Here is a 24,834-nt window from a genome sequence, read left to right on the forward strand (position 1 = left end):
AGAGAGTGAGTATTGGTTAAAAGATCAGTATACATACAGACATGAGTACAGTTTGAGATCAGATTCATAGTAGAGATGGTGAGCTTTGTAGTTGCAAAGAGTTCTTTCAGAATTAGTTCATAGGCTACAGTCCAATGTTCATATTCAGGGTGAATCCAGATTAGGACTGGAGATCTCAATCTTGCGACTCACACTTCCCCTGATGAAGCTTAAGCAGATCTGAGATAAAAAGAATCAAGACCCAAGGGTCTTTTATACAGTTTTTTAGCCTTCTTTGACAGGTTGGAGTCCTTAAGCGAACAATAGGCAATCATGGATACTTTGAAGTAGCCCTGTTTCCTAAGCCTCACCAGTAATTAGCTACACAGATTAACATAAGGCAATTTATCCATTAGGCAGTCTATCACAATCTTTAAAGAGACATATAGACAATGACATTATTTCACCCAAGATTCATCTAAATATTAATATTCCCTTTTAATCTTTAAATCAACAGCTATAGTGCCAGACAGGAACTGTTTATATGGCTAACATTTAGCAAGATATGAGTAATATCGGTTTGCATTTCGAATTTCTTGCCTATCTACCATGGAATGGCCCTAATTACCATTCACATACTTTTCTAACAGGTTTCAGAGTAGCAGCCGTGTTAGTCTGTATCTCTTCTTACTATATGTTCCATTCTATGCATCCGATGAAGTGGGCTGTAGCCCACGAAAGCTTATGCTCTAATAAATTGGTTAGTCTCTAAGGTGCCACAAGTACTCCTGTTCTTTTTGCAGATACTTTTCTAACATGTCTCTAAAGGTTGAATCTGGGTCAATTATCCTTCAGGATGCTTAACCCTTTTCTGGCCATGCATCACACTTTGTATAAGATTTGTTGCAATTATATAGAACAGTGGTAGCAACAATGATTTGCTGGTCATATTTTAATCAGATAATGTCACAGCAACCTAGACCATGGATCTACTATGGGCTGGTGCAGGAAGGGTCCCTTCACTACCTTGCTGTCAGGGTTGTTCTCTGGACGGGGTAGGCAGTTGTGCATGTGATGATCTATATCCCTCACATAACCAGGCCATCACCCCACAGTCAAGATCCTATTGACTGTCTTCTCTATGCCCAAATGCTGCTGGCCATGAGCCAAAGCAACAAATTCTTTCCTTAGACACACAGGTATCACTACCATTGTAGTTCCCTCTCTGTTACTTTTTCTGACAGCCATAACAAGATCATCTTTAGTTTTAAAGATCCTAAAGTTCTTAGACTCCCCCTGTTTAACCAAATCCTGAATTTCTGGATCTTGGTTCTGGAGTACCACAAGGTCTGATTGCTGTAGCGCTGGGTGAGCAGGTTGCACTTTGCTGATTAGGTCCACTGTCTTCATCCAGAGTCTACCCTATTGTTCAATTCGGCTATTTCATCTCAAGTTTTTTGGTGTGCTCTCACTTTCAACACAAAGACCTTTCCCTCTCTGGATTCTGCCTTCTTCTAAGCATACAGCAGGTACCTGGAATGGGCAATGACTTTCCCGTTGGCTGAAGTCATGCCTCTCTTCACCCATATAGACATCCAGGTCAAGAAAGCTTGAACAGCCCAATCGGAGTCTGAGCATATCAGAAGATCGTCTTCTGGATCTGCCTCTCCAAGAACCGCTGTGATAGCTACTACCTTGGCTGCCAGAGCAGAGTGTGGATTCTTTCGATATCAACCTGCCGGACAGCGATCCAGGGCAGAGCTTTCCTTCATGATAGAAGCAGCTTCCGTCCACAAACCATATTTTTAACTCCAAGTCTCTGGCCTGTTCAAACGAAATCCCCGTTTTGAAGGGGGATTCCAGTGGCTTTGGATCTTCATACGGAACGGGGTACTCATGTTCCTCCCCTTCGACTAGTAGTGCATACAGCACGGTAGATAGATCTTTGACCTTTACTTCCACATTCTTATTCAGCAGGTTCAAAGTCCATTCTGCAAGTCTCAGGATGGATACTCTCCCTTTGATCTTTCCAGAAAACACACATTTGACAGGTGTGTGTGTGTGGTCTTCAGGATGACTGGAGACACCCCCACAATATACTCCCAGTGTTGGAGAACCCACACAAATGCCAATACTTCCTTTTCACAAGCTGAAAGCCTTCTTTCTACCTTGCTGAGTATCCCTGAGCCAAATGCTACAAGCTTCTGTTCCAGCACCCTGTAGCAGTATTGCACTCAGTTCTTTTTCCGTAGTGGCCAATTGCAGGTGAAAAGGCCTGTCAGGTTGAGGGTAGGCTAACACAGGTGCTTTAATCAAAGCTTGTTTCAACTGGCAGAAGGCTTCCTCTTGAGGCTTTTCCCATACCCAAACTTTATTTTTCTTCAGTAAGGTGTATAGGGGCTGACCCCCTCCCCGGCAAGGTGCTGGGTGGGAAGATGTGCAGATGGGTGTGGGTGCTAGGAGTGCAGGGGCCTGTAGAAGGCAGAGAGGGTAAAGAGGGGATGAAGGGGGGGCTAAGAAGAGAGAAATATGGGGGGCACATGGGAGTGTGGGCAGGGCAGGTGGGGAGATGGAGAGGGGCAGGGCGGATGTACAGGGAAGCAGGCTAGTGCTCAGGGAGGGGTGGGATGGCAGCTCCCGCACCCTGGGGCTGAAGGAGCCTCCCCTGTACAGCCAGTTGTGTTTTCAGGGTGCATTGTGAACCCAGGGTTATCATAGATACATTGGAGCAGGTGGGTCCCCGCTGCAGGCTCAGCACTGCCCGCTGTCACCAAGCCAGCCCTGGGGAGCAATGCGGGGTGTCCCCAAGGAGGAACCTGAGCCTAGCTTCCAAAGCTTTGCTCTGTTTCTTTTCAAAATGACCACCACCTCTCACTGCCATGGGACTAGTGGCAGGCTGCTTTCAGCTAAGATGGCCACCATTCCCCTTTGCAGGAGGTGACGAGGACATCCCCAGTGAACATGGACACTGCTATCCGCTATTCATTGCCAGTGGGATGGAAGCCAGGCTGCCTTCAGTGGAGATAAGAGCAGGTGAATATGGGGGTGGAAAGAGGGGGTGATAGAATATGTGGGGGATAAAAGACCGCGGGTGAGTGGCAGGGCAGGAGACTGGGGCTAGGAGAACATGGTGGCACGGAAGGGAACCTGGGAGCAGACAAGGCAACTGTAGAGACAGGAAGAATGGAGTGGGTGGAGTGAGGGGGATATAGGACCAAGAGACAGAAGGGATAGGCTGGAATAGTGAGGCAGGACAGGACTGGAGAGAGAGACAATGACAGCTTCCCAACCTGAGGGCTAGGGATGGGAGAGTGGGAGCAGCCACAGGCATTGTGTGTGCATTTCAGGTTGAATTTTCACTCTGCAGTGATTGATTGTAGGGCAGGCAGCTTCCCCGAGGGGTAAAGAATCAGAAGCCAGATCAAAACCTGTATTTATTAAACAGGCTGATTGCAGCAGGGCCTGTGGGCCTGCTGAGATCAGGGCCCCCATTGTGCTAGGTGCTGTACAAACCCAGACTGGTAGATGAGCCCTGCCCTGAAGACCTGTCAATCTAAACAGACCAGACAAACACACGTGGGGAAGGGGTAGAACACCCCAGCAGAGTGAACAACAGGCAGCAGATGGCATGGTAGTTCCATGACTGATTGATTTAGGGGAGGAGGTGGTTAGTTAGGAGGGGATCAGCTAAATGGAAAGATAAGGGAAGGAGGGTAAGGTGGACAGGGCAGAGGAGGAGAGGCATGTACGGAGTAATGCTGAGGTGGAGAGACAATGTGAGAGAGGGGAGGGTTGGAGCAAACAGCCAGTCAGCACATGGCAGAGAAAGTCCAGTCAAAACTGAAGGAAGTTTTCGGAATGTCCAAAGGTCCCTGCATTGGCTGCTTCTGCCCTGACTGGCTGGAGTGCCTTGCTGGTCTCCTCTCCACACACCTTATTAATTTTTAAATCAGTCTCATGATTTTTGCGGTCTGGCTCATGAATGGGGTGCATCACTGAAATCAGAAAGCTGATGGGGGAAAGAAAGAGTAATTTTGGAGCCAGGCTTGATTGATTGATTCATTTATGTATTTATTTTGGTATCCAATTCATGACTTTTGAATGCTTAGGTTGGCAATAGTGAGCTGTGGGGATCACTGTGCTGCAGTAGGGGAGGATCATTCAGTAGGGAGGGCTCTCCTCTCAAGATGAATGCTGACCCCAAGATCCCAGCATGGTGCTAGAGGGAGCTGTGCTAGAGGGAATGGTGTGGGTCATTCATTGGGGGCCTCTGGGCCAGCACTGCCCCCAATGCTTCACTGTGGTACTAGGGAGATCTGTATGGGGAGCGGTGTGGGGAAAATAGCAAGGGCCAGCACTCACACCAGTGCCCTAGCGTGTTGCTGGGGGAGGCTTCAGGAAGTGTTAGTGATTCAGTAGAGGAGCTTTTTCTCTTGAATCACTTCTGAGCCTGTTCCCCCAATCTTGGGCTGTGTGACAGAAAGTGCGCTAATGCAGAGGTATACAGTGTGCTTCCCTTTACCTCTGAGTTGGTACTAAACCCCATTATGGTATTAGGAGGGGCTCTGTTGTTGGGATGCCATCTCGGGGAGGGGATGCAAAACCACTTTTAGCTACTAAAAATCCCAGACTCTCTTTAGGAAATTAAGGGAATTAACCCTGGTGCCCTGACCTAATTCCAACTTGGATAATGATATGCACTAAATTCCCTTCCTCACTTTCTGAACTAATCTGATGTGTGCTGTTGTGTGGTGTTAAACAGCTGCATTGCCCCAGATGTGGCTGCATTTTAGTGGAGAGTGATGGCAGTAGTGTACTGTAGCTGCAGGACTAGCAATAGCTAAAATTAAGGTTCCCCAACAGTTTCCACTCCAACTTCCTATTTTCAGTCACAAATAACTTTCCCAGACTAACTTTTTGGGCTGAAATTTCCTAGATCTGCTCTCATTAACATTAATTTTGACACTGCCCGACTTGTGGGTGCTTAACTGTGGGACTGTCCTGATGATGGATTGTGGACTGCTAATACCCTCTTAGCACGCTTGTTTGATTATACAGAGCTTCCAGAGTATGAAAAACACTTTAGGAAGAGACACGATAAATATTAGTTCACTGTTGTCACATGCACCTTTCAGTAACTATGGATGTCAGACTCCCAAACCACTTGTGGTTGCCAGGTCCCAATACCGTAAACTTGTGACACACAGGGGAGCTGGTAAGAGACAGCTGACTTGTCTTGTTTATGAAGTTTACACCCTTGTCATATGAAGGGGTCAATATCCCTGGGCACTATGACATCACATGCAAATCATAATACCAATCAAAATTAACAAAATAATACAGCTAATTAATAGAACATGGAAATGGAGATGCCTAGGATGGAAGTTATGATGCATGACCTGAAGCCCCAAGTGCTGAGAGGATTATTCTGCCTCTTGAATGTTTATGGATCAATGTCCTAACCCATAAAGCACAAAATGGGGTATTAGTTGGTGTCAGCTACAGACCACCAAATCACACTAGGGAAAAGGATGACCATTTCCTTATGTGTCTGTCTGCAAGGTGTAGGGAAAAAAAGCTGAATGATCACAGGGGGACTTCAATCTGAGTGACATATCCTGGAGGTCTTACCCTGCCAGTACTAAAACATCCTTGAAATTTCTTAAATCAAAAATTAGGAATTATAGAAAACTGATAAGGGAAGCAAGGGGGCACAAGGAGAAATCTATCACCTATAGAGTTAACAATAAGGAGTTTTAAAAGATATATTAGGAACAAAAAGAATCCTGACAACGACATTGCTGCATTACTAGGTGAAAATGGTAGAACTCTCAGTAATAATGCAGAAAAGGCAGTAATGTTCAATAAGTATTTCTGTTCTATAGTTGGGGAAAAACAGATGACATAGTCTCATCATTTGGTGATAACACTCTTTCCATTCCACTAGTATCGCTGGAAGATGTTAAACAGAATCTCCTTAAGTCAGATATTTTTAAATCAGCAGGTCCAGATAACTTGCATCCAAGAGTTTTAAAAGAGTTGCCGGAGGAGCTTGCCGGCCAGTTAATGTTAATTTTCAATGTCTTATAACACTGGAGAAGTTCCAGAAGACTGGAAGAAAGCTAACATTGTGCCGATTTTTTAAAATCGTAAATGGGATAATCTGACAGCCTGACACTAATCCCGGACTAACATAATGGAGCAGCTGATATGGGACTTGATTAATAAATTAAAGGAGGGTAATGTAATGAATACAACTCAATATGGCTTTATGGAAAATAGATCCTGTCAAACTAACTTGATATCTTTATTGATGAGATTACAAGTTTGGTGATAAAGGTAATAGTGTTGATGTAATATACTTAATCAAATGCCTTACAGAAGTTTGGGTGCCACACAGCATTTTGATTAAAAAAACTAGAACAATAAAAAAAATTAACATGGCACATATTAAATTGACTAATGGATAGGTCTCAAAAATATAATTGTAAATGGCGAATCATTGATTGGGTGTGTTACTGGCGGGGGTCATACAGGGACTGGTTCTTGGCCCTATGCTATTTATCATTTTTATCGATTACCTGGAAGGAAACATAAAATCACCACTGAAAGTTTGCAGATGACATAAAAATTTGGGGACTGGTAAATAATGAACAGGACAGGTCAGTGATTCAAAGTGATCTGGATCACTTGATAAATTGGGACAAGCAAACAGTGTGTTCTAATATGGCTAACTGTAAACTTATACATCTAGGAACAAAGAACATAGGCCCTTCTTAGAAGATGGGGGGGCTCTATCTTAGGAAGTAGTGACTCTGGAAAAGATTTGGGGGTTGTGGTGGATAATCAGCTGAACTTGAGCTCACAATATGACCCAGTGCCCAAATGAGCTAATGCAATCCTGGGATACATAAACAGGAGAATCTCAAGTAGGAGTAAAGAGGTTATTTTACCTCTATGGTTGGTATTGGTGTGACCATTGCTGGAATCCTGTGTCCAGTTCTGATGCCTAAAATTCAAGGAGGACGTTAATAAATTGGAGAGGGCTCAGAAAAGACCCACAAGAATGATTTAAAAGATTAGAAAACATGCCTTAGAGTGATAGACTTAAAGAGCTCAATTTATTTAGCTTAACAAAGAAGGTTAACGGATGACTTAAGTATCTACAGGGGGAACCACTATTTAATAATGGGCTCTTCAATATAGCAGAGAAAGAAATAACACAATCCCATGGCTGGAAGTTGAAGTTAGATAAATTCAAACAAAGTAAGGTGTAAATTTTTAACAGTGAGGGTAATTGCAAAATTATTCTAGCGGTTAATCAAAATTGGTCACTTTTCTAAAAGCTATGCTGTAGGAATTGTTTTGGGGAACTTCTGTGTTATACTGCAGGTCACACTAGATGATCATAATGGTCCCCTTTGGCCTTGGAGTCTATGAATCTTATTGCACACCTGGCAATAATTCTATCTGGACATCAGTGGGGTTTTGATCACCACCACCACTACGGCTCCACTACCTTCCTATTGTTAGGCTGGAGGAGTGTTCCTTTTGTCAGAAGAATTCTGGGTCTTTAGCAAGAAATGCCAGCATTCTCCTTGCTCTGCTTGAAGTTGTCTGCCCTCCTTATAGGCTGACCTTTAGTGGCGTTAGTGGTACTGGCACAGATTGTGGTGTAGCCACTTTTTTTGCGGGTTGCCAGGCACACGCTCTTTGGAAACTACTGCTCTCCCAAAACGAATGACAGCACCTGGCATTGTCTTAGCCTAGAATTTTTTTGCTCCAGTTTCTTGAGTCAGTGGGGACTGATCATGTGATGAGCAGAAAATACAGTGACTATCCGTGTCACATGGTTGGGGTTAATATCCACTGATATCACTCTAGGGCAGTGGTCTCCAAAGTTTTTGGATGGCGCACCCCCACGGTGCCGCCGAAAAAAAGAGAGGGGAAGACTTACTGCAGGCATGCCGCCGAAAAAAGAAGGAGGGAAGACCTGCCGCAGGGGTGCAGAGCTGCCGCTGAAGAAAAAAAACACGGCGGAGTGCCATCCGGCGGCGTTCCTCCTGCCGCGCACGCCCTGGGATCCTCTGGTGCACCCCCTGGGGTGCACGCACCCCACTTTGGAGACCACTGCTCTAGGGCAGCAGTTCTCAAACTGTGGGTCGCGACCCCATTTGAATGGGGTTGCCAGGGCTTGCATTTGACTTGCTGGGGCCTGGGGCCAAAGCATGAGGGCTTCAGCCCTGGGTAGCGGGGCTCAGGTTACAGGCCTCCCACTTGGGGCTGAAGCCCTGGGTCTTTGGTCCCCCAACCCGGAACAGTGGGGCTCCGGCTTTGGCCTCCCCACCTGGGGTGGCGGAGCTCGGGCCTCGGTCCCCACTCCTGAGGTGGTGTAGTCATTTTTTTTTTTTTTTTGGTCAGAAGGTCACAGTCCAATGAAGTTTGAGACCCCCTGCTCTAGGGGTTACTTTTACCCCAAGTCTCCTGAAGGACACGCAGCCACCTGCAGCATGGCTCCACGCCTGCTGCCCGCAGAGAGGCTCCCACCCGATGAGGGGCAGGGGGCAACCCCCCCCCCACGTGGGTCACCCAATGTGAGGGAGAAGAGCCCCCCCCAGCCTGTCACCCTGCGGGAGGTGGGGAAAGCCTGCCAGCCTCCTCCAAGCCGGTCATCCATTGCGGGCGGGGGGGGGGGGGCTGACCCCAAGCCTGTTATCCCCTGGGAGTAGGGTGACCAGACAGCAAGTGTGAAAAATCAGGACGGGGTGAGGGGGTAATAGGGGCCTATATAAGAAAAAGATGCAAAAATCGGGACACCTGGTCACCCTACCTGGGAGGGAGGGGCGCCCGCCTCGCTCTGCTTGGAGCCGCCTACCCACGCGCGGAGGAACGAGACCCTGGGTCGCGCCTCTGCCTCCCCTGCCTCTTTTAAGATGGCGGTAGCGAATAGCCGTCGCTACTCGGTGACGCAATACACCTGAGCCACGACAATGGGGCGTGGCATTCCCAGGTCAGTGCAGCTTGTCTCTCCCAAGATGGGGGGGGGGGGGCTCTGACCGTCACGCTGCGAGTGACGTAATCCAGCCGTGCCGCTGGGAGGGAAGCCATGGTCTCGGCAAAGGACTCCTTAGCCTCTCCTAACATGGCGGCCGCGAGGCGCGAGAGGTCCGGCCTCGGCCCTGGCACTTACCTCCCCTGCCTCTTCCAAGATGTCGTCGGCGGCAATGTCGCGCGCTCAGTGACGCGCTCTGGCGGCGCCGCCGCGGGAAGGGGGGCGGGGGAGCGGCCGGAGCGGCGCAGGCAGCGGCAGCCGCGGGACTGGCCGGGCCCCTGGAGGGGGGGGATTTAAAGGGACCATGTCCCCAGCGCTGGTGCTGCTGCGGAGGCCGGAGCCGGGCAGGAGGCGGCGGCGGCTGCGGGGCCGCTGAGGAGCCCTGCGGGCCCGGCCCCCTGGGCGCCCGGGAGGCGGGGACGGCGCGTGACCGGGTGAGTGTCCGCTGGGAGCCCGGCCGGCCGGGGACAAAGCGGAGCCGCCCCCGGGGACTCGGCGCCCGGCCCGGCCCTGCGGGGGGGCGGCGCGGAGCCTGGGGAGCGGCCCCGTCCGGGGTGCTGAAAGCTGGGCAGGGTGGGGCGGGGGCAGAGCCCCAGGTGTCCGGGCGCGGCGCGGGGAGCCCTGGGGGTGGGGGCAGGGATCCAGGTGCCCGGGGAGGGGAGCGGGGGATGCTGGGGGCAGAGACCTAGGTGTCCTGGGCGGGGCGCCCGGAGGGATGCTGGGGGGCCCAGGTGTGGGGCACGGGGGGAATCCTGGGGGCAGGGCACCAGGTGTCTGGAGTGGGGCGGGGACCTGCTGGGGCAGGGCCCGAGGTGTCTGGGTTGTGGGGGCATGCAGTGCGGCAGATGAGGGGAGCAAGGGGGGGATTCTGGGGGGTGGGGCCCCCGGTGCCCGAGGTGGGGAAGGGACGTAGCTATTCCGGGAAGGGAGTAAGGGGGTTGGGGGTGCGGAAGGGCAACCCAGCTGTCTGGGAGGGACGGCGGAGGGAACTGAGTCCCAGGTGCCTGCGGATGGAAGGCTGGTGTCAGGGGAGGGGGCAGGGGGATGACCAAGGGCTGGGAGCCTGGTGCTAGGGGTCGCTGGGGTGGCTGGGAGCCAGGTGTCCTGCAGAGAGGCTGATAGAACTGGGGGGTCAGCAGGTGTCCTGGAGTTGATGGTGCTCCGTAGCTGGGGAAATGATGGTGCTCGAAGGAGGCAGGGAGGCTGGTGCCTGGAGATGAGTGCAGGTGGATGCTGCGGTGCTGAAAGACAGGTGCTGGGGGTGGAGGGCAGACTGCTGGGGCAGGGAGGGTAGGGGGCAGTGGGCTGATGCTGCTCCAGGAAGGAAATGAGAGGGAAGCTGATGGGGCCTGGGGAGGGGAGGCGAGGCAGGAGGGATGCTGTCTTTTCATGAGGAAAGGGGGCATCAGGTATGGTGTCCACCTGTTATGAGCTGCCTGACATTTAGGTTGTGAGCTCTCTGAGGCAGGGACTGTCTGCCTTCTTACTTGTCCATACAACTCCCAGCACAGTGGGAACATGCTCCTTGATTGGGGTTCCTAGGTGTTAACATAATGCCAATAACGATGAGGATCATCCTACCAGGAAGCTAGTGCATAAGGCACAATGCTTGGCATGGGGAGGGCTCTGGGATGTGCCAAGCTAGGATTTTCTCCCTAAAGTTTTCTTCCATTGCTGCTGCTGGTTCAGCTTCACCAGTGGGAGTGTGGATACTGTGCCAGCAGCTGTTGGCACTTCTAACCACAGTGTAATCTAGAGCTGCATTGAGCAGAGTGAGACAGTAGGGTGCTTAAAACGCTGGGGGCTGGTTAGACCATGTGGCCACTAGTGCTCCCAGCACTGCTCCCATAGATGGAGCACAGCTATGGATAGCAACGGTGAGAATTTAAAGATGAAAAAATCCTACTGTAGAGACCAGACACAGTGCCAAATCTTTTGGAGTTAGGTGTAAAACCCCATAAAGTAACACACCAGTGGCGGGAGGAGAGATAGGGAACCTTTCTATTCAAGGTTCCCATGCCTATCACTGTGCTGTCCGAACATCTTCCAGAAGGCCACTAAGTGACATGACTCATCTGTTGCAAGCTTCTTCCTAGCCAGTGACTGTGGTTGGATTATGTCAGGGTGGCTGATACAGCCCTCTATAAAGGAGCTGTCAGGGATGCTGATGGTGCCCGAGTGGGTTATGTGGAGTTGATGGAGTAGGGATGCTGATGATGTAGGAGATGATGCAACAGGGAGGCTGGTAATGCCCAAGGATTGAAGGCTGCTGCTGATCTAGGCATGGGAGGTGATGGGGGATCCTTACAGGCATGGGCAAAGAAGGCAATAGGGCAATTGACTGTACTTCAAGGAAGTGATGCTATTGGTGGCCCCTGAAGGGAGGTATCCTCCCTGGTGTTGTCTGGGGCAGGGAGGCAATGGGCATGGGGGGAGGGATAGCTCAGTGGTTTGAGTATTGGCCTGCTAAACCCAGGGTTGTGAGTTCAATCCCTGAGGGGCCATTTAGGGATCTGGGGCAAAAATTGGGGAATGGCCCTGCTTGGAGTAGGGGGTTGGGCTAGATGACCTCCTGAGGTCCCTTTCAACCCTGATATTCTATGATTCATGCTAATGGGTAAGGTATCATCCCATGAGGTTTATCATACCTGAATTATTGTGTTCTATGTAGCCTTCTCCCCCTCACAAGTACAGGAACCTTCATTGTAGTTTATTTTATGCAGCCTCTGAACTGTCAATTTTTTTCAAGGCTTGGATTTCTGTGTTGAGAGTCAGCAACTGCCTTGGAGGGAGCTGACAGGCGTGCGGGCAGGCAGGGAGGGAGAAGCTGGAGGCTTTGGCAGCAGGTATGATACAGTTGCAGGTTTTGGCGTAGAAGGTGATCAGCAGTGAAATAATTTAACAATGTAGGCATTTAAATAGCAGAGTACAGCCCAATACAGTGAATAGGCCAGTTCATCTCCCCTGTCCCCCTCTAGAGCAATTGTTTCAGGCTGTCTGCAGACTCGGGCATTGCTTAAACATGGGATGTGTTTTGAAGGCTTGTTTTGCAACCAGAAAGGCTGGAATATTTTTTTTAATTAGTGGTGGGGGAGAAACGGAGTATAATTAGATAGCAACTAAAAAAACCACTACAATTGTACAGAAATGTACATGGCCATGGGACCCTACTGGTAGTGGGAAGGGAATGTTGGCATCCTGGGGGGAGAGAGGTGCCCCAGGGATAGCTTTCCCAGATAATGTTGCTGAAGTCCCTGAATGCTTATATCTCTGCTTATCCTACTGCAGCATGAAATCTCTCCCTGTCAGATTCTTCAGTAAGTTCATTGTCATGGAAGACCCTGGAGCCAAATTCCCCAAAGATCCTAGCACCAACAAAGTTCAGATAATCCAAATACCAGCAAAGCCCCATATAGCTAAATGCTTGATGCTAGATTTGCCAGCCTGCCTAGCCTCAGCACTACGACTGTGTAAGCAGAAGAGAAGGAAGATCTCCTTTGGGGATACATCCCTCTCCAGTTCCAGCTCTGGGAGAAGAAAAGCCCCTCTTCCTCTGCTAAATGCTCTCATTAGTGTGACTTCAGAGAAAGATCTATGCCATTCAGGCGTTTGGGAGATGTCTTGCTGACCTTTTGAGGTTTCTCTGAGGAAGGAAATCTTATGGGATCCTGTCTAACCTGACTTCAGCCCCTGATATGGCTTTGCCATTAATGGGGTGGGGTGGGGGGGGATTGCTTTGGGAGCTTCCCAAGTTCCCTGAATTCCCATTTGATTTGATTCCAGAACAATTGTTCTTATTTTCATCTATCTTCATTGACTCACCAATAGTTGTTTTGCATGAAAGATTAAATTTCACAGATTAAATAATCTATCTGATGCAAAAGTTAGGGTTCAGTGACATGGCATGGGTCTGTGCGCACCTCTTTTGTGAAAGGCTATTTTAAACTGTTTTATGCTGTTAAGTCTGTACCATGAAATGGGGTTCTCAGACTTGTTCATAAGGTGGAGTGCGTCTTTGGGAAGAAGTGTCTAAGACAAATTCATGATCCCCTGGCTGATTATGCAGTATCTCTATAGCAACTACAGCAAATCCTTCATGGAAGAGTAACATCAGGGAAGTGTTTTGTGTCTATTTGTCCTTCCCATTTAAAAATAAGTTAATCACACTGTCTCCTGCTCCCCTTTCCTCTGTCCTGCTGTTCTTTCTCCCCATGCAGTCTGACCTGTTGCCCAGTCGCTGCCTCTTTCTCCCCTAGACTTTCCTTTCCAACTGGTGGCTATGGATCTGTTGATGGCTCTTGGGGGGGGGGGGGGGGGTGACTAGCACTTCAGTCCTGCTGTTGGCCCTGGCCCCTGGGAGCAGCTCATGTTGCCCCTCATTCTGCTTGTAGGCCATGTCCACACTACGGAGCCTATGTGGGCATAGCTGTGTTTACATAGCCCTAGTGTAGACACAGCATAAGCTGATAGGAGTCCTTCTGCTGGTACAGGAATACTACTACTTCGAATAACATTAGCTACACCGACAGGAGCACTGTTCTGTCGGCAGCGCTGCAGGTTTTATGGCACAGCTATGTTGTTAAGGGTATGATTTCTTCCCCCCACTCCCGCTTTTAGCAACATAACTATCCCAGTATAAGTTTTAAGAGTAAACCAGGCCTTAGATAGCAGCAGCATCCCCCATGCTTATGTGCCTAGGCCCTTAGAGAAGAACCTGAGTGCCTGAAGAAGCAACTGGGAAGAACCTAAGTCCATGTAACCTGTTGACGCTCTGTGGACCAGAAATACATGCCCAGCAGACCCCACCATAAAGTATACAGTGTGGGCAGCTTGGGTGAAGTAAGTTTTTTAGATGCATAACTGTGCACCTACAACATTCCACTTGCAGAGCTCTGACATGGAAGAGCCTTGTTTTTGATTTTTAGGAAAGGAGGTGATTGCCCATGCTTAACCACTTTAGCATTAAAATTCCCTGGTTCGGCTTTGAAGCTTGCATCTCAAGGAGGTGAATGGAGCCGGAAAGAGTTTATGATGCTGCCATTTGGCAAGAGGCATTTTGCTGCAAGTCTGGGTTAACAGGACAAATGTGCATCTGTTTACATGGGTGGGGGATGCTGTCTTGGCAAAGAGGAAAGATAGAAACGTTTTTTAAATGACACCATCAAATTTTCAAAATGCTATAAAAATTGTGTGGTAGCCCCACAATTGAGGGATCTGCAACTTTTATTAGACCCCCTAGATTCCTGGTGAGGCAAATGTGAGCTCAGAGGATTGTGTTGTGTTTATGATCTTTCTCATGCAGATTTTCTGAGGAGCCTGGTCAGATACTGAACGTTAAAAAGAGGTGTGGAGATCACCATATCACCTCGCCACCCATCATCGTGCAATTTAAAAACAACTGAACAGGTGTTTGAGAAGGGGAAAAATAGTGACACTCCATAGAAACTGGTTTACAAGGAGAGATTTTTGACAGGACCAATTGGGGTGAAAAATATGTATTTTGCTAATGAAATAAGAATTGTCTTTCCTGACTAGAGGCCAGTTTTCATGTTCTCCTGAGACCAAGTATGGAAAACTTCAGGCCAAACACATATTTGTGCCAAGTGATAGTTGAATGAAATCAGTAGGTCACATATGAAATTGTTTTGCAACCTTTCCAGTAGCAGGAATTCACCGGAAAGGGTTATGAGATTGCGAGTGTGATGAGTCTTCCCATTCCAGCGAATTTCATAGAATTCTCAAGCCTGACCTTAAAAGCTTCAAAGGAAGGAGATTCCACCACCTCCCTAGGTAACCCATTCCAGTGCTTCACCACCCCCTAGTGAAAAAGTTCCTCCTAATATCCACTGCAACTTGAGACCATTACTCCTTGTTCTGTCATCTGCTACCACTGAGAACAGTCTAGATCCCTCCTCTTTGGAACCCCCTTTCAGGTAGTTGAAAGCAGCTATCAAATCCCCCCCTCATTCTTCTCTTCTACAGACTAAATAATCCCAGTTCCCTCCGCCTCTCCTCATAAGTCATATGCTCCAGCCCCCTAAAAACTTTTGTTGCCCTCTGCTGGACGTTTTCCAATTTTTCCACATCCTTCTTGTAGTGTGGGGCCCAGAACTTGACACAGTACTCCAGATGAGGCCTCACCAATGCTGACTAGAGGGGAATGATCACATCCCTTGATCTGCTGTTCCTACTTATACAGCCGAAAATGCCGTTTGCCTTCTTGGCAACAAGGGCACACTATTGACTCATATCCAGCTTCTCGTCCACTGTAACCCCTAGGTCCTTTTCTGCAGAACAGCTGCCTGGCCGTTCGTTCCCTAGTCTGTAGCAGTGCATGGGATTCTTCCTTCCTAAGTGCAGGACTCTGCACTTGTCCTTGTTGAACCTCATCAGATTTCTTTAGGCCCAATCCTCTAATTTGTCTAGGTCCCTCTGTATCGTATCCCTATCCTCCAGCGTATCTACCACTCCTCCCAGTTTAGTGTCCTCTGCAAACTTGCTGGGGGTGCAATCCACGCCATCCTCCAGATCATTAAGGAAGATATTGAGCAAAACTGGCCCCAGGACCGACCCTTGGGGCACTCCACTTGATACCGGCTGCCAACTAGACATGGAGCCATTGATCACTACCCGTTGAGCCCGACGATCTATCCACTTTTCTATCCACCTTATAGTCCATTCATCCAGCCCATACTTCTTTAACTTGCTGGCAAGAATACTGTGGGAAACCGTGTCAAAAGCTTTGCTAAAGTCAAGGAAGAACACGTCCACTGCTTTCCCCTCATCCACAGAGCCAGTTATCTTGTCATAGAAGGCATTTAGATTAGTTAGGCATGACTTGCCCTTGGTGAATCCATGCTGACTGTTCCTGATCACTGTCCTCTCTTCTAAGTGCTTCAGAATTGATTCCTTGAGACCTGCTCCATGACTTTTCCGGGGACTGAGGTGAGGCTGACTGGCCTGTAGTTCCCCGTCTAGAAACCCAGGCCCAAATTCTGCTGCTTGTTGCCAAGATAACCCCATTGATTTTGTGTAGCCACTGGAATAGAGTGGGTTGGGGCTTGCCTATGTCCATGATTTTTTGCACTGGTATAGCTAAACTAGAGTAGACGTGCTGGTGTCAAGGGGGTTTGCACTGATTGAGCAAACCCCGAAGGTAAGTTGCACTGGTGCAGTTCGTCTGCACGGAGGTTTGCACCAGCACAGCTCCCTCCAAGTAGCTACGCTCATGGAAAATCCTGAGTGTGAACATGGCCTTGATTTCCTCCTTCTGTCCCAGGATGCATTTGTTTGGCTCTTTGAGGGTGGGTGCGGGGCTTTGCTTTTGTGTCACTTGAGTGGGTGAAACACAAGACAAGATGCGGAGTATCGAATGGACCTCAGTGGTGGCACCCCAGCTAAATTTGTCCCATGGCACTGCACCATGTAGATTTGAACATTTACCAGTTTACCTGGAGCGATAACACCAGCCGACAGCTCAGTCTAAACACATAGTTGCAGCAGTTTAACTGAAGGTGTGACTTTAAACAGGTGTAGCTGCTGTATACGTGTGAATGCTATTGGGTTAGCTTAAATCTCTTTTAATTGACTTAAGCTAAAATGATAGGAGAGCTTAGGGTGACCAGATAGCAAGTGTGAAAAGTTGGGACAGGGTTGAAGGGTAATAGGAGCCCATATTAAAAAAAAAAAAAAAAGCCCCAAATATCGGGACTGTCCCTATAAAATCGGGACATCTGATCACCCTAAGAGAGCTACACAGCTGGTACTTGTGCTGTATCAAGGTGCTTTGGGTTCATTGGGTTACTTGGGAAGGGGGAAGAAGAGGGACTTTGTCATGTGGCAGTGTCACATGCCCTCTATTAACTTGCATTCTCTTGAGCTGACTGATGTGATGTCAGTCAATCATTGCTATGTAATAAAATGAATTAACTACTTACAAGTGTGTCCCTCTATCCTTTGGGAAAATGCTACCAGAGAACATGATTGTATTAGAAAAGTGAAAAGAATTAATTGTGCAAAATATCCAAAAAGCTCCATAAAGCACAGTTTGTGTGGTGGTGGTGGTGGGTCACAGGTGGCGAAGGTCCTTGTCTGTGTGCATCATTACCCACAGGAAGCAGCCTGTGATTCTGAGGGAATAGGGGCTGTCAGTTTGGGAAGAGGAAGAAAGTCTCATTCCCACTGCTGATTGGACACAGAGCTAGAACATTTTGGAGAGTCTTTCTGTTACCTGGGATTTTCTGAACCTGAAACTACGGTAACTAGTCTTTGTTTTTCAGGACATAAATCAATGTGGACACAGCTCCTCTGTCTGATAAATGATTGGTACGCACAAGTGCTTTCACCCAAAAATCCTTGGTTTTTTTTATTTTCTCAAACACACATCTAAAATAACAGTAGTCTAAAGCATCCCAGATACAGTTACCCAAAGTCTGAGATGGTGTTGAGTGGTCAACAGCAGGTTTCCAGTGACTAGCCTTCCTCCTAACCACTGCGGAATTGAACATCAGACTCCTAGCTTGTCAAAAGCCTCTATGATCTTCACCAAATTGCACACTCTAATCTCCAATGCACCAGCAAGCCACTGCTGTTGTCTCTATCCCTTAGAGCCTCCACTGAGTGGAGACTGTCTCCCTTCCGATGCCTCGGGCTTGGCAGAAGTTCTGCCGGTCTTTCCCTTCAGCAAGCTGAAAGCAGAGAGAAAGTGACCTGTGGGTTGTGCTAGGCATGGCAGCATTGTCAGGCTCCACTGCACAGTGGCTCACTCTGGGAAGAATCCAATGTACATTGGGAGTGGCTGTCAATGAAACTGGGAGAGTCTATGGGCCATTGTTTGTTTGTTCTCCTGCTCAGATGCATGACCTTGACTCCTGATATATAATTTAAGACTCCTCTCTTTTATAATGCTCTTCATTCTGCCTATTTATCATCCAAGTCAGACAATCTACTCTTCTATGGCTACATGTTACTATGCTCTGGTGCTGTCCATTATTTCTAATTCAAAAACACTATATTGGGGCCAGTACAGGGATGCCAAATCCTCTGCTTGCTTTATAGGCTAATGACATTGGTGCTCATGACCTGAATGTTCTTCCAGGAGCTAATCTACCACTGGGCTGCTACAGAAACCAGGCAGCTACTCTGCTGGGCTGCTTAGGGTCACTATAGCTGGTGACTCTGGATGCACTTGAAGTGGCCAGGTATTGTCTGCAGGTTCAGCAGAGAAGTGTTCACTGCCTGTGATCCTGCTGCATAACCTAGAACTGTGGCTGTTAGGAGAGTTCTTGGTGGGGTCAGATAAAGATTCAGGGATAATGGAGCAGGAGGGTACCAGTAAAGAGAAATTCTTATGTTGGCCGGAACTCCAGAAAGAGCAGGGCAGCAGAAATTGATTGATAGATTTTAAGACTAGGAACCACTATGACCATCCAGTCTGACTTCTTGCATAACACAGGCCAGAGAACCCCACTTAATAATTTCTGCATCAAGCACATAATTTCTTGTTGACTTAGAGTGTATGTGTTAGAGACATCTAGTCTTGATTTAAAGACTTCAAGTGATGGATAATGCACCACAGGTCCTAGATCAGTTATGCCAAGGGTTAATTGACCTTCTTCTTTTTTTTTTTTTTTTTTTTTAGTGCCTTATTTTCAGTCTAACTTCAGCTTTTCTGTCTTTGTCTGATAAATTAAAGAGCCCCTCTGCTAGCAGAAATCTCCCCCGTGGGTATCTATAAACTATGCTCAAGCTACCTCTTAATCTTCAGTTGGCCACAAAGCTGGTGTCCTGAGTGAATTCCCGAGATTTGCTGGCCTGTTAGTTGTTTGTATAACCACTTCCTTGTTCTGGGTTTTTTCACTTTCTCAGCATACTGTTTGTGTGAGCTCAGGAATTCACAGGCTTTCTGTAGCATGGTCAACCCTTAACAAGAGTGTCCTGGGGATGTACCTCCCACAAGCCCATTCATGATCTCACAAAGTCTTAGTAGCAGCTCCAGAGACCCTATTCTCTGCTTCTCCCCTTGGTCTCTGGAGCTGGACGGGTCTGGAAATGCAGCTGTACAAGGTTAATTTGGTATCTGGAACCCCATCTCCTGCTTTTCTCCCGTGCTCCAAATAGCACTACTTGGGTTCTCAAACTTTCCCTCTCCTGCTGGTGAGTCTTTCCTGCTCACCCCACTCCCAGCCACTTTCCCTCTGCAATGCATGGCATTGACAAAGGGTTATATGTGATTCCTCGCACAGAAACAAACTAGCCCTTTCCAAGAAGGAAGGAACCCATGAGAACTCCCACAGATTCTAGTTGTAAACTGTAATTAAAATTGCCCCTAACACATTGTCTCCTGATGAGGTGTGTGTGCACCATGACATCCATCATATAGAGTTGATGTTCGCTCCTTTTAGTCAATGCCACTGGAGTGAGTTAGTTTGTAAAGTGCTTTGAAGATTAGAAATACTGGTTTTTATTGTGCTCTTCTAGGGTTGACATCACCATGGAGAATATTTTTAGGGTTACCTGGAGTCTGGGTAATGAAACTTTCATATTCTTCATACAACCAGTCTCTAGAAAACCTCCTCTGTGGTCAGAACTGTAAGAGTTCTGAATATATGCGGTGTAGTGGTAGCCATGTTGGTCCCCGGATATTAGAGAGACCAGTTGGGTGACGCAATACCTTTTATTGGACCAGCTTCTTTCTTTGATAGTTCTGGATTTCTTGCATAAATAGAAGAACGGTGGATCCTCGCTAGAATGTGCATCTATATAGCGTGAATTCGCTTATAACGCAGTCACAGCCATGGATTCCAAATTTAGTAACTTTCATTAGTAGTCATGGTAACGCGGTTCCGCGCATGCATCCCAAATCCCATGCTCTCGCGAGGATGCAGTGTAGGTCCAATAAAAGCTATTCCCTCAACCACCTTGTCTCTCTAGAGTTCTGAAGAGACGTGTTTGAAATGAGTGCTAGAAATTAGAATTTGAAGATCTTGCCTCTTGTTCAGGCTCTGTGGCTTTTTGCGGGTCTGTGGTACCATGTACGCTACATGAAGCGAAACCTCTGACTGCCAGCAGGCCTGGATCGCTTCCTAATGTGGAGCGTGAGTGGGCACAATGGGTCAGTTACTCAGCTCTCTAGACAGGGGTTTTCTTTTGCTACTCTTTTCAGAGGCATTGAGCATCCTCCACTCCAGGTGAAATCAATGGGAGCTGCAGGTGCTCTGTAGTAAGTGGCTCATGTCAGATGCCCCAAACTAGTGGGTATTCTGTATTTATTTAAGCAAAGAAATTTTGTCTTAATTCCAGTTTCCTTATTTGTGAAACTGGGATAACTAATGTCTGAAGTGCTCTGGGATCCTTGGGCAGAAAGCACTTGAGAAGCATGAGTCACCCTCTTCTCGCTACTGCGCCTTTTAAAAATAGGTGACAAGTGCTGTGCTGGCAGCAAAGAAATTAGCACTCTGGTCTTCATGTGGCAGCACAGCGTCTGAAGCCTGTTTTTTCTCTCTCTCTTGGGCTGGCACGCTCTAGAGAGGGAACACTTGGTTCCTTGGCAGAGGGAGTGGGTATCTTGTGCCACATGGCAGTGGCATCTTCCTGCCATTAGAGAGAATCCTTAGTGTTCATGTCCAGCTCTTCTGGGGCAGAGTATGGGCACTGCAATATGAGACCCTAAGGCAGCAGTGGGCAAGCTTTTTGCCCCAAGGGCCACATCTGGGTATGGAAACTGTATGGCGGGTCATGAATGCTAATGAAATTGTGGGTTGGGGTGCAGGAGGGGGTGAGGGTTCCAGCTGGGGGTGTGGGCTCTGGGGTGAGGCCAGAAATGAGGCGTTCAGGGTGTGGGAGGGGGCTCTGGGCTGGGGTGCAAGGGGCGGGGGTGAGGGCTTCGGGTGCTTTGGGCTGGGACCAAGCAGTTCAGAAGGTGGGAGTGGGATCGGGGCTGGGGCGCTGGACGGGGTCAGGGTGCAGGCTTTGGGTAGCGCTTACCTCAAGCAGCTCCCAGAAGTAACATTTCCCCCCTATGGCTCCTAAGCAGAGGTGCAGCCAGGCAGCTTTACGCGCTGCCCTGTCTGCAGGCACTGCCCCTGCAGCTCCCGTTGGCTGAAGTTCCTGGGGCTTGGGGCTGCCTCTACACGTAGGAGCCGGAGGGAGAACCTGCCGCTGCTTCTGGAAGCTGCGTGGAGTTGGGCAAGCCCTGGACCCCACTCCCCAGCGGGAGCTTGAGGGGTGGATTAAAACGTCTGGAGGGCTGGATGTGGCCCCGGGTTGTAGCTTGCCCAGGGTGGGGACCCTTCACAGCTCTAGTGAGCACAAAGGGTCCCTTGAGGAGAGCCATGTATCAGTCTTTAAAGTATTGGGTACATGCTGGGAATCCCAGTGGGAGGTCAGTGTGGGTTTTTTTGTGTGGTGATTATATATGGTCCTGAGGGACTTCTACAGAGTCTGAAGCACTGAAAATGTGCAGCTGTAGGCTTGACTGGAAAGAGCCCAGTAGAATCCTAAAAAACCTAGGGAAAAGATTTCAGCAGATCCTCACTGTCCGTGTTTTGGACTTAGTGCTGCACTGGCACGCCATGCATGGGCTCCTGATGGAGGCAGTCAGCCCTCTCCCGGTGTCTTGGCTCCACGGGGAATGGTGCTTGTTGCTAAAGGAAGCTCTTGGCAATCAAAGCCAGCTGGTAGGTCCTACCCCTGCTGGCTAGAAAAAGAGCAAATACATATGAAGCAATTTTTTGTGTGTGTCTTGCTGAGGGTGAAACTGGACTAGGTAGGGGTAGCAGGTTACCCAGGCCTGCAGCCTTGGCTCAGTGACTGGCACTGGCTGGGCTTTCTTGCTGGGATGCCCTCTGTTTTGTAATGCCTGGTTCTGTGGGGACTGTGTGTGAGAGCCAAGGCTGCAGGGACAGGAAGAGTGAGACTTAAATAAGCACAAGGCATCTCTGTTTGTTGTGCAGTGGCTGTGTCCCCTCCTCCCCAACACTGGGGGGAGAGCCAAGCATTCCTCAGTGCGAGTCCTCTCCAGAAAGCTCTGAAAGAGAGACAAGCATGAAGATCAAATTCATTGTGTTACTGACATGGTAGCATGTGGTTGTTTGGTTCAGGTTTTTTCCTTCCCCTTTTGTAGCTCCTGTAGAGTAGCTGGCACAATTGTGGTGGGGTGGCAGAGAATCGTAGGGAATCAAGCCCATCACAACAGGTATTCAGTTTGATTTCCTCACCTCCCCACTTGCAGAGCTCACAGGACTCTTCTCTACATCATTCCCAGAAATGCTTGGTCTCTGCTCATTCCTGGCTCTCGGCAGTGATGGAGACTCCATCTCCTATCATCTCTTCTAGGGCTCTTTTGCTTTCATGGTTAAGAACGGTTTATGTAAATGGCTCCAGGCTATTGCTCCTTGTATGGTAATAGCCTCTTAGGAGACAGCGAATAATTCCCTCCCTTCATTTATATTGTTACCTTGAAGGTATTTATAGACTCATGTCTCTCCTCTGGCCTTCTCTTTCCTTTACTACATAAACTTAGCTCTCTTGCTCCCTCTACTCATGTGCCTTTATTCTCTAGCTCTCTGGTACATTTGCTTGCTGTCACTTGTGCTTTCGCTAGCATTCTTTCTGGATTGTAGAGTCTGGAGCCATTCATGCTTATTTGAAACATGGCCATATTGGGGTTATGTAGGGCAACCTTATCTCCTCTCCAGCTCATGTATGTGATTTACCCTCCTACGTGCAATAATAACTTTGCCTTGCAGCACACCATGAGAGATGGTGGCTATGATTCTGGGAGCTATGGTTGTCACTGCTTTTCCCTGAGTGTAGCTCAGGCTCTGTTCAGACCCACTATGAAATGTTGTTTTGTTCACTTTTACCAGTGATTTGAAGTTGGTTATACAGTAACTTCATCCCCAGCGTGACTGGATTGGTTGGGATCAATAATCATCTTGACATCCATGTTGAAGTAGTCCTCCTCATATTGTTTACTGTGTCTGCAGTCTGATCATCACGGTGGTAAACCACCCAGGGACCCTTTATTGGGTCCATGCCCCAAGAGCGAGTGGTGCTAGAATTGCTTTCTTACATCTGTGACCGATTAGGATGGTGAGTCTCATTGGGATAGATGCAAACCTAGCAGCAGCAGCCTCTAGGCATGGCTAATGCAATGCATGGTAGCTGTGAATTTAAGGAAAGATCTTGAAGCTCACACTGGTTCAACATGTAGTGCCCATCCTGCTAAGTAATGCACGTTGGCATGAGCAAATCATCCTGTGCCCCAGACACTACACTGGCTGTCTACTTAATACTAGAACAAGTTCAAGGTCCCAAAGCCCTCAGTGGGCTGGAGCTGACTCTGCAGTCAGGACCTACCATGAAGCTGTGGCCCTCAGGAACAGTAGAACTGTCAACAGGACAGGTGTTGCTCATGGGAACCGGGGGAAATGAGCATTCTCAGTTGCTGGCCCATAGCTGGGGAACTCTTCTTCCATGAGAGACTAGAACAGTCCTACATCTCACTGCCTTTGGGGAAGCAAATGGAAACAAGATTTTTGCCCTACAATAAAGCCCACCTCCCAGGAAGAATAACTAGCTGAGCATTTTCCCTTTCTCCTTCCTGTCTCCCAAAACCCCTCAACAGGGTGGAGATGGGTGGGTGGGGGGCAGGAAGAGACCCAAACTTGTGTGTGTATAGGGTGTCTGTGGCTTGTGAGGCGCGCGAATGCTGTAAGTAGCAGTATAAATCCCTGGGGAGATGGTTAGGGGCTGTACCAAGTCTTTAGCCTCTAGTTGGCTGGTTCAAGTGCATCCCAGGAGAGTGGTAACTGAAATCTGTTTCTCTTTGGATTACATGAAGTGAGTGGCTAGCTTCAGTCCAGATCCTGCTTAAGTAGGTGTCCATTTTGCAGAACTACGGCCTCCTTGTTGGTGGCCCCAACATGTTGTTGTGTAGCAAACCTCTTACCCCTGGGGCAGGTAGTGGGAGATATGCTGGCACTTCTGCTGCTGTACCTGCTTGGGGAGAAATAGTCTGTTAACATGGTACCTTTCACCAGCATGAAATGCCATTTAAAAAATGTAACTGCAGCTATTAGTAGCCTCTGGTGATATAAAGGGAGAGCATGTAGGCCATGAAAATACCTGAACCTGTCACAGAGGGTGGATACGTGTAATTATATGGGATATTGAAAGTTGTGTGTTTTACCTTTTTCGGAGCGTTTACATGTGTTAGGTCAAAACTAAACACAAAACTTGGAGACAGAAAATGCTCCTAGGATAACGGAGCTCTGTAGTAACAGGAAGCATGGTGCAAATGAAGAGCAACAATGTGTGATGGAAATGTGCAGTGTTAGCCTGTGAATAAGGAGAGATGCTGCATGGTAGGGACCAGTGGAATAATCCTGCCCTTCTGCAGAACAGCTCATGATACACATAGACACATGACCAGTCTTTATGTACACATGTCCTGGCATGTCACTAAGGTCTTATGTCACCAGTGGGTAGCTCCAGACATCTTGTATCTTTCCCCATTGACTCCTCCAGCAAGGAGGGAACCAAGGTGTCAGCAGGATACACTGCTCTCAAGGCACAGATATTAAATGATTTCCCAGTCTCTGTATTGGCCATTTGGCAGCTTCTTCCACCTTCTGCCCTTCTCACCTGTATAACCTCGTTTAGCCTCTTTCATCCTTGTTCCATGCTAACCCTGCGGCCAGGGAGTGATGCAGAATCTTGCTAAGCAGGTCAGTCTCCTACAGGGTCATGTGGTGCCTTGGGCACTGTACTGTTCTTTCTCATTCCCCAAGCCCTTCTGC

General features: G+C 48.4%; 2 protein-coding genes across 5 annotated transcripts in view; one reads left to right on the top strand and one right to left on the bottom strand.

The window, feature by feature from the left end:
• Positions 1-144: 144 nt before the first annotated feature.
• LOC122463412 (formin-like protein 20) lies at positions 145-24,707 on the bottom strand. Its single transcript, XM_043533162.1, has 4 exons — positions 24,680-24,707; positions 9,170-9,541; positions 6,933-6,988; positions 145-219 (listed from the first exon to the last, which is right to left on the bottom strand). The coding sequence occupies exons 1-4, from the start codon at positions 24,705-24,707 to the stop codon at positions 145-147; spliced, it is 531 nt and encodes a 176-aa protein (XP_043389097.1).
• Positions 9,320-24,834, top strand: part of WIZ (WIZ zinc finger) — a 151,742-nt gene continuing 136,227 nt past the window's right edge. For 3 of the 4 annotated variants that reach the window (XM_037883919.2, XM_037883924.2, XM_037883921.2), the window contains exon 1: positions 9,330-9,465. The gene's annotated coding sequence lies outside the window, so the exon portion shown is untranslated. Of the gene's footprint in view, positions 9,466-11,780; positions 11,878-24,834 lie in introns of all 4 variants that reach the window. The other variant, XM_037883920.2, reaches the window with a different exon arrangement.

Source organism: Chelonia mydas, chromosome 20 (genome assembly GCF_015237465.2).
Source record: "Chelonia mydas isolate rCheMyd1 chromosome 20, rCheMyd1.pri.v2, whole genome shotgun sequence".
Classification (NCBI taxonomy): Eukaryota; Metazoa; Chordata; order Testudines; family Cheloniidae; genus Chelonia; species Chelonia mydas.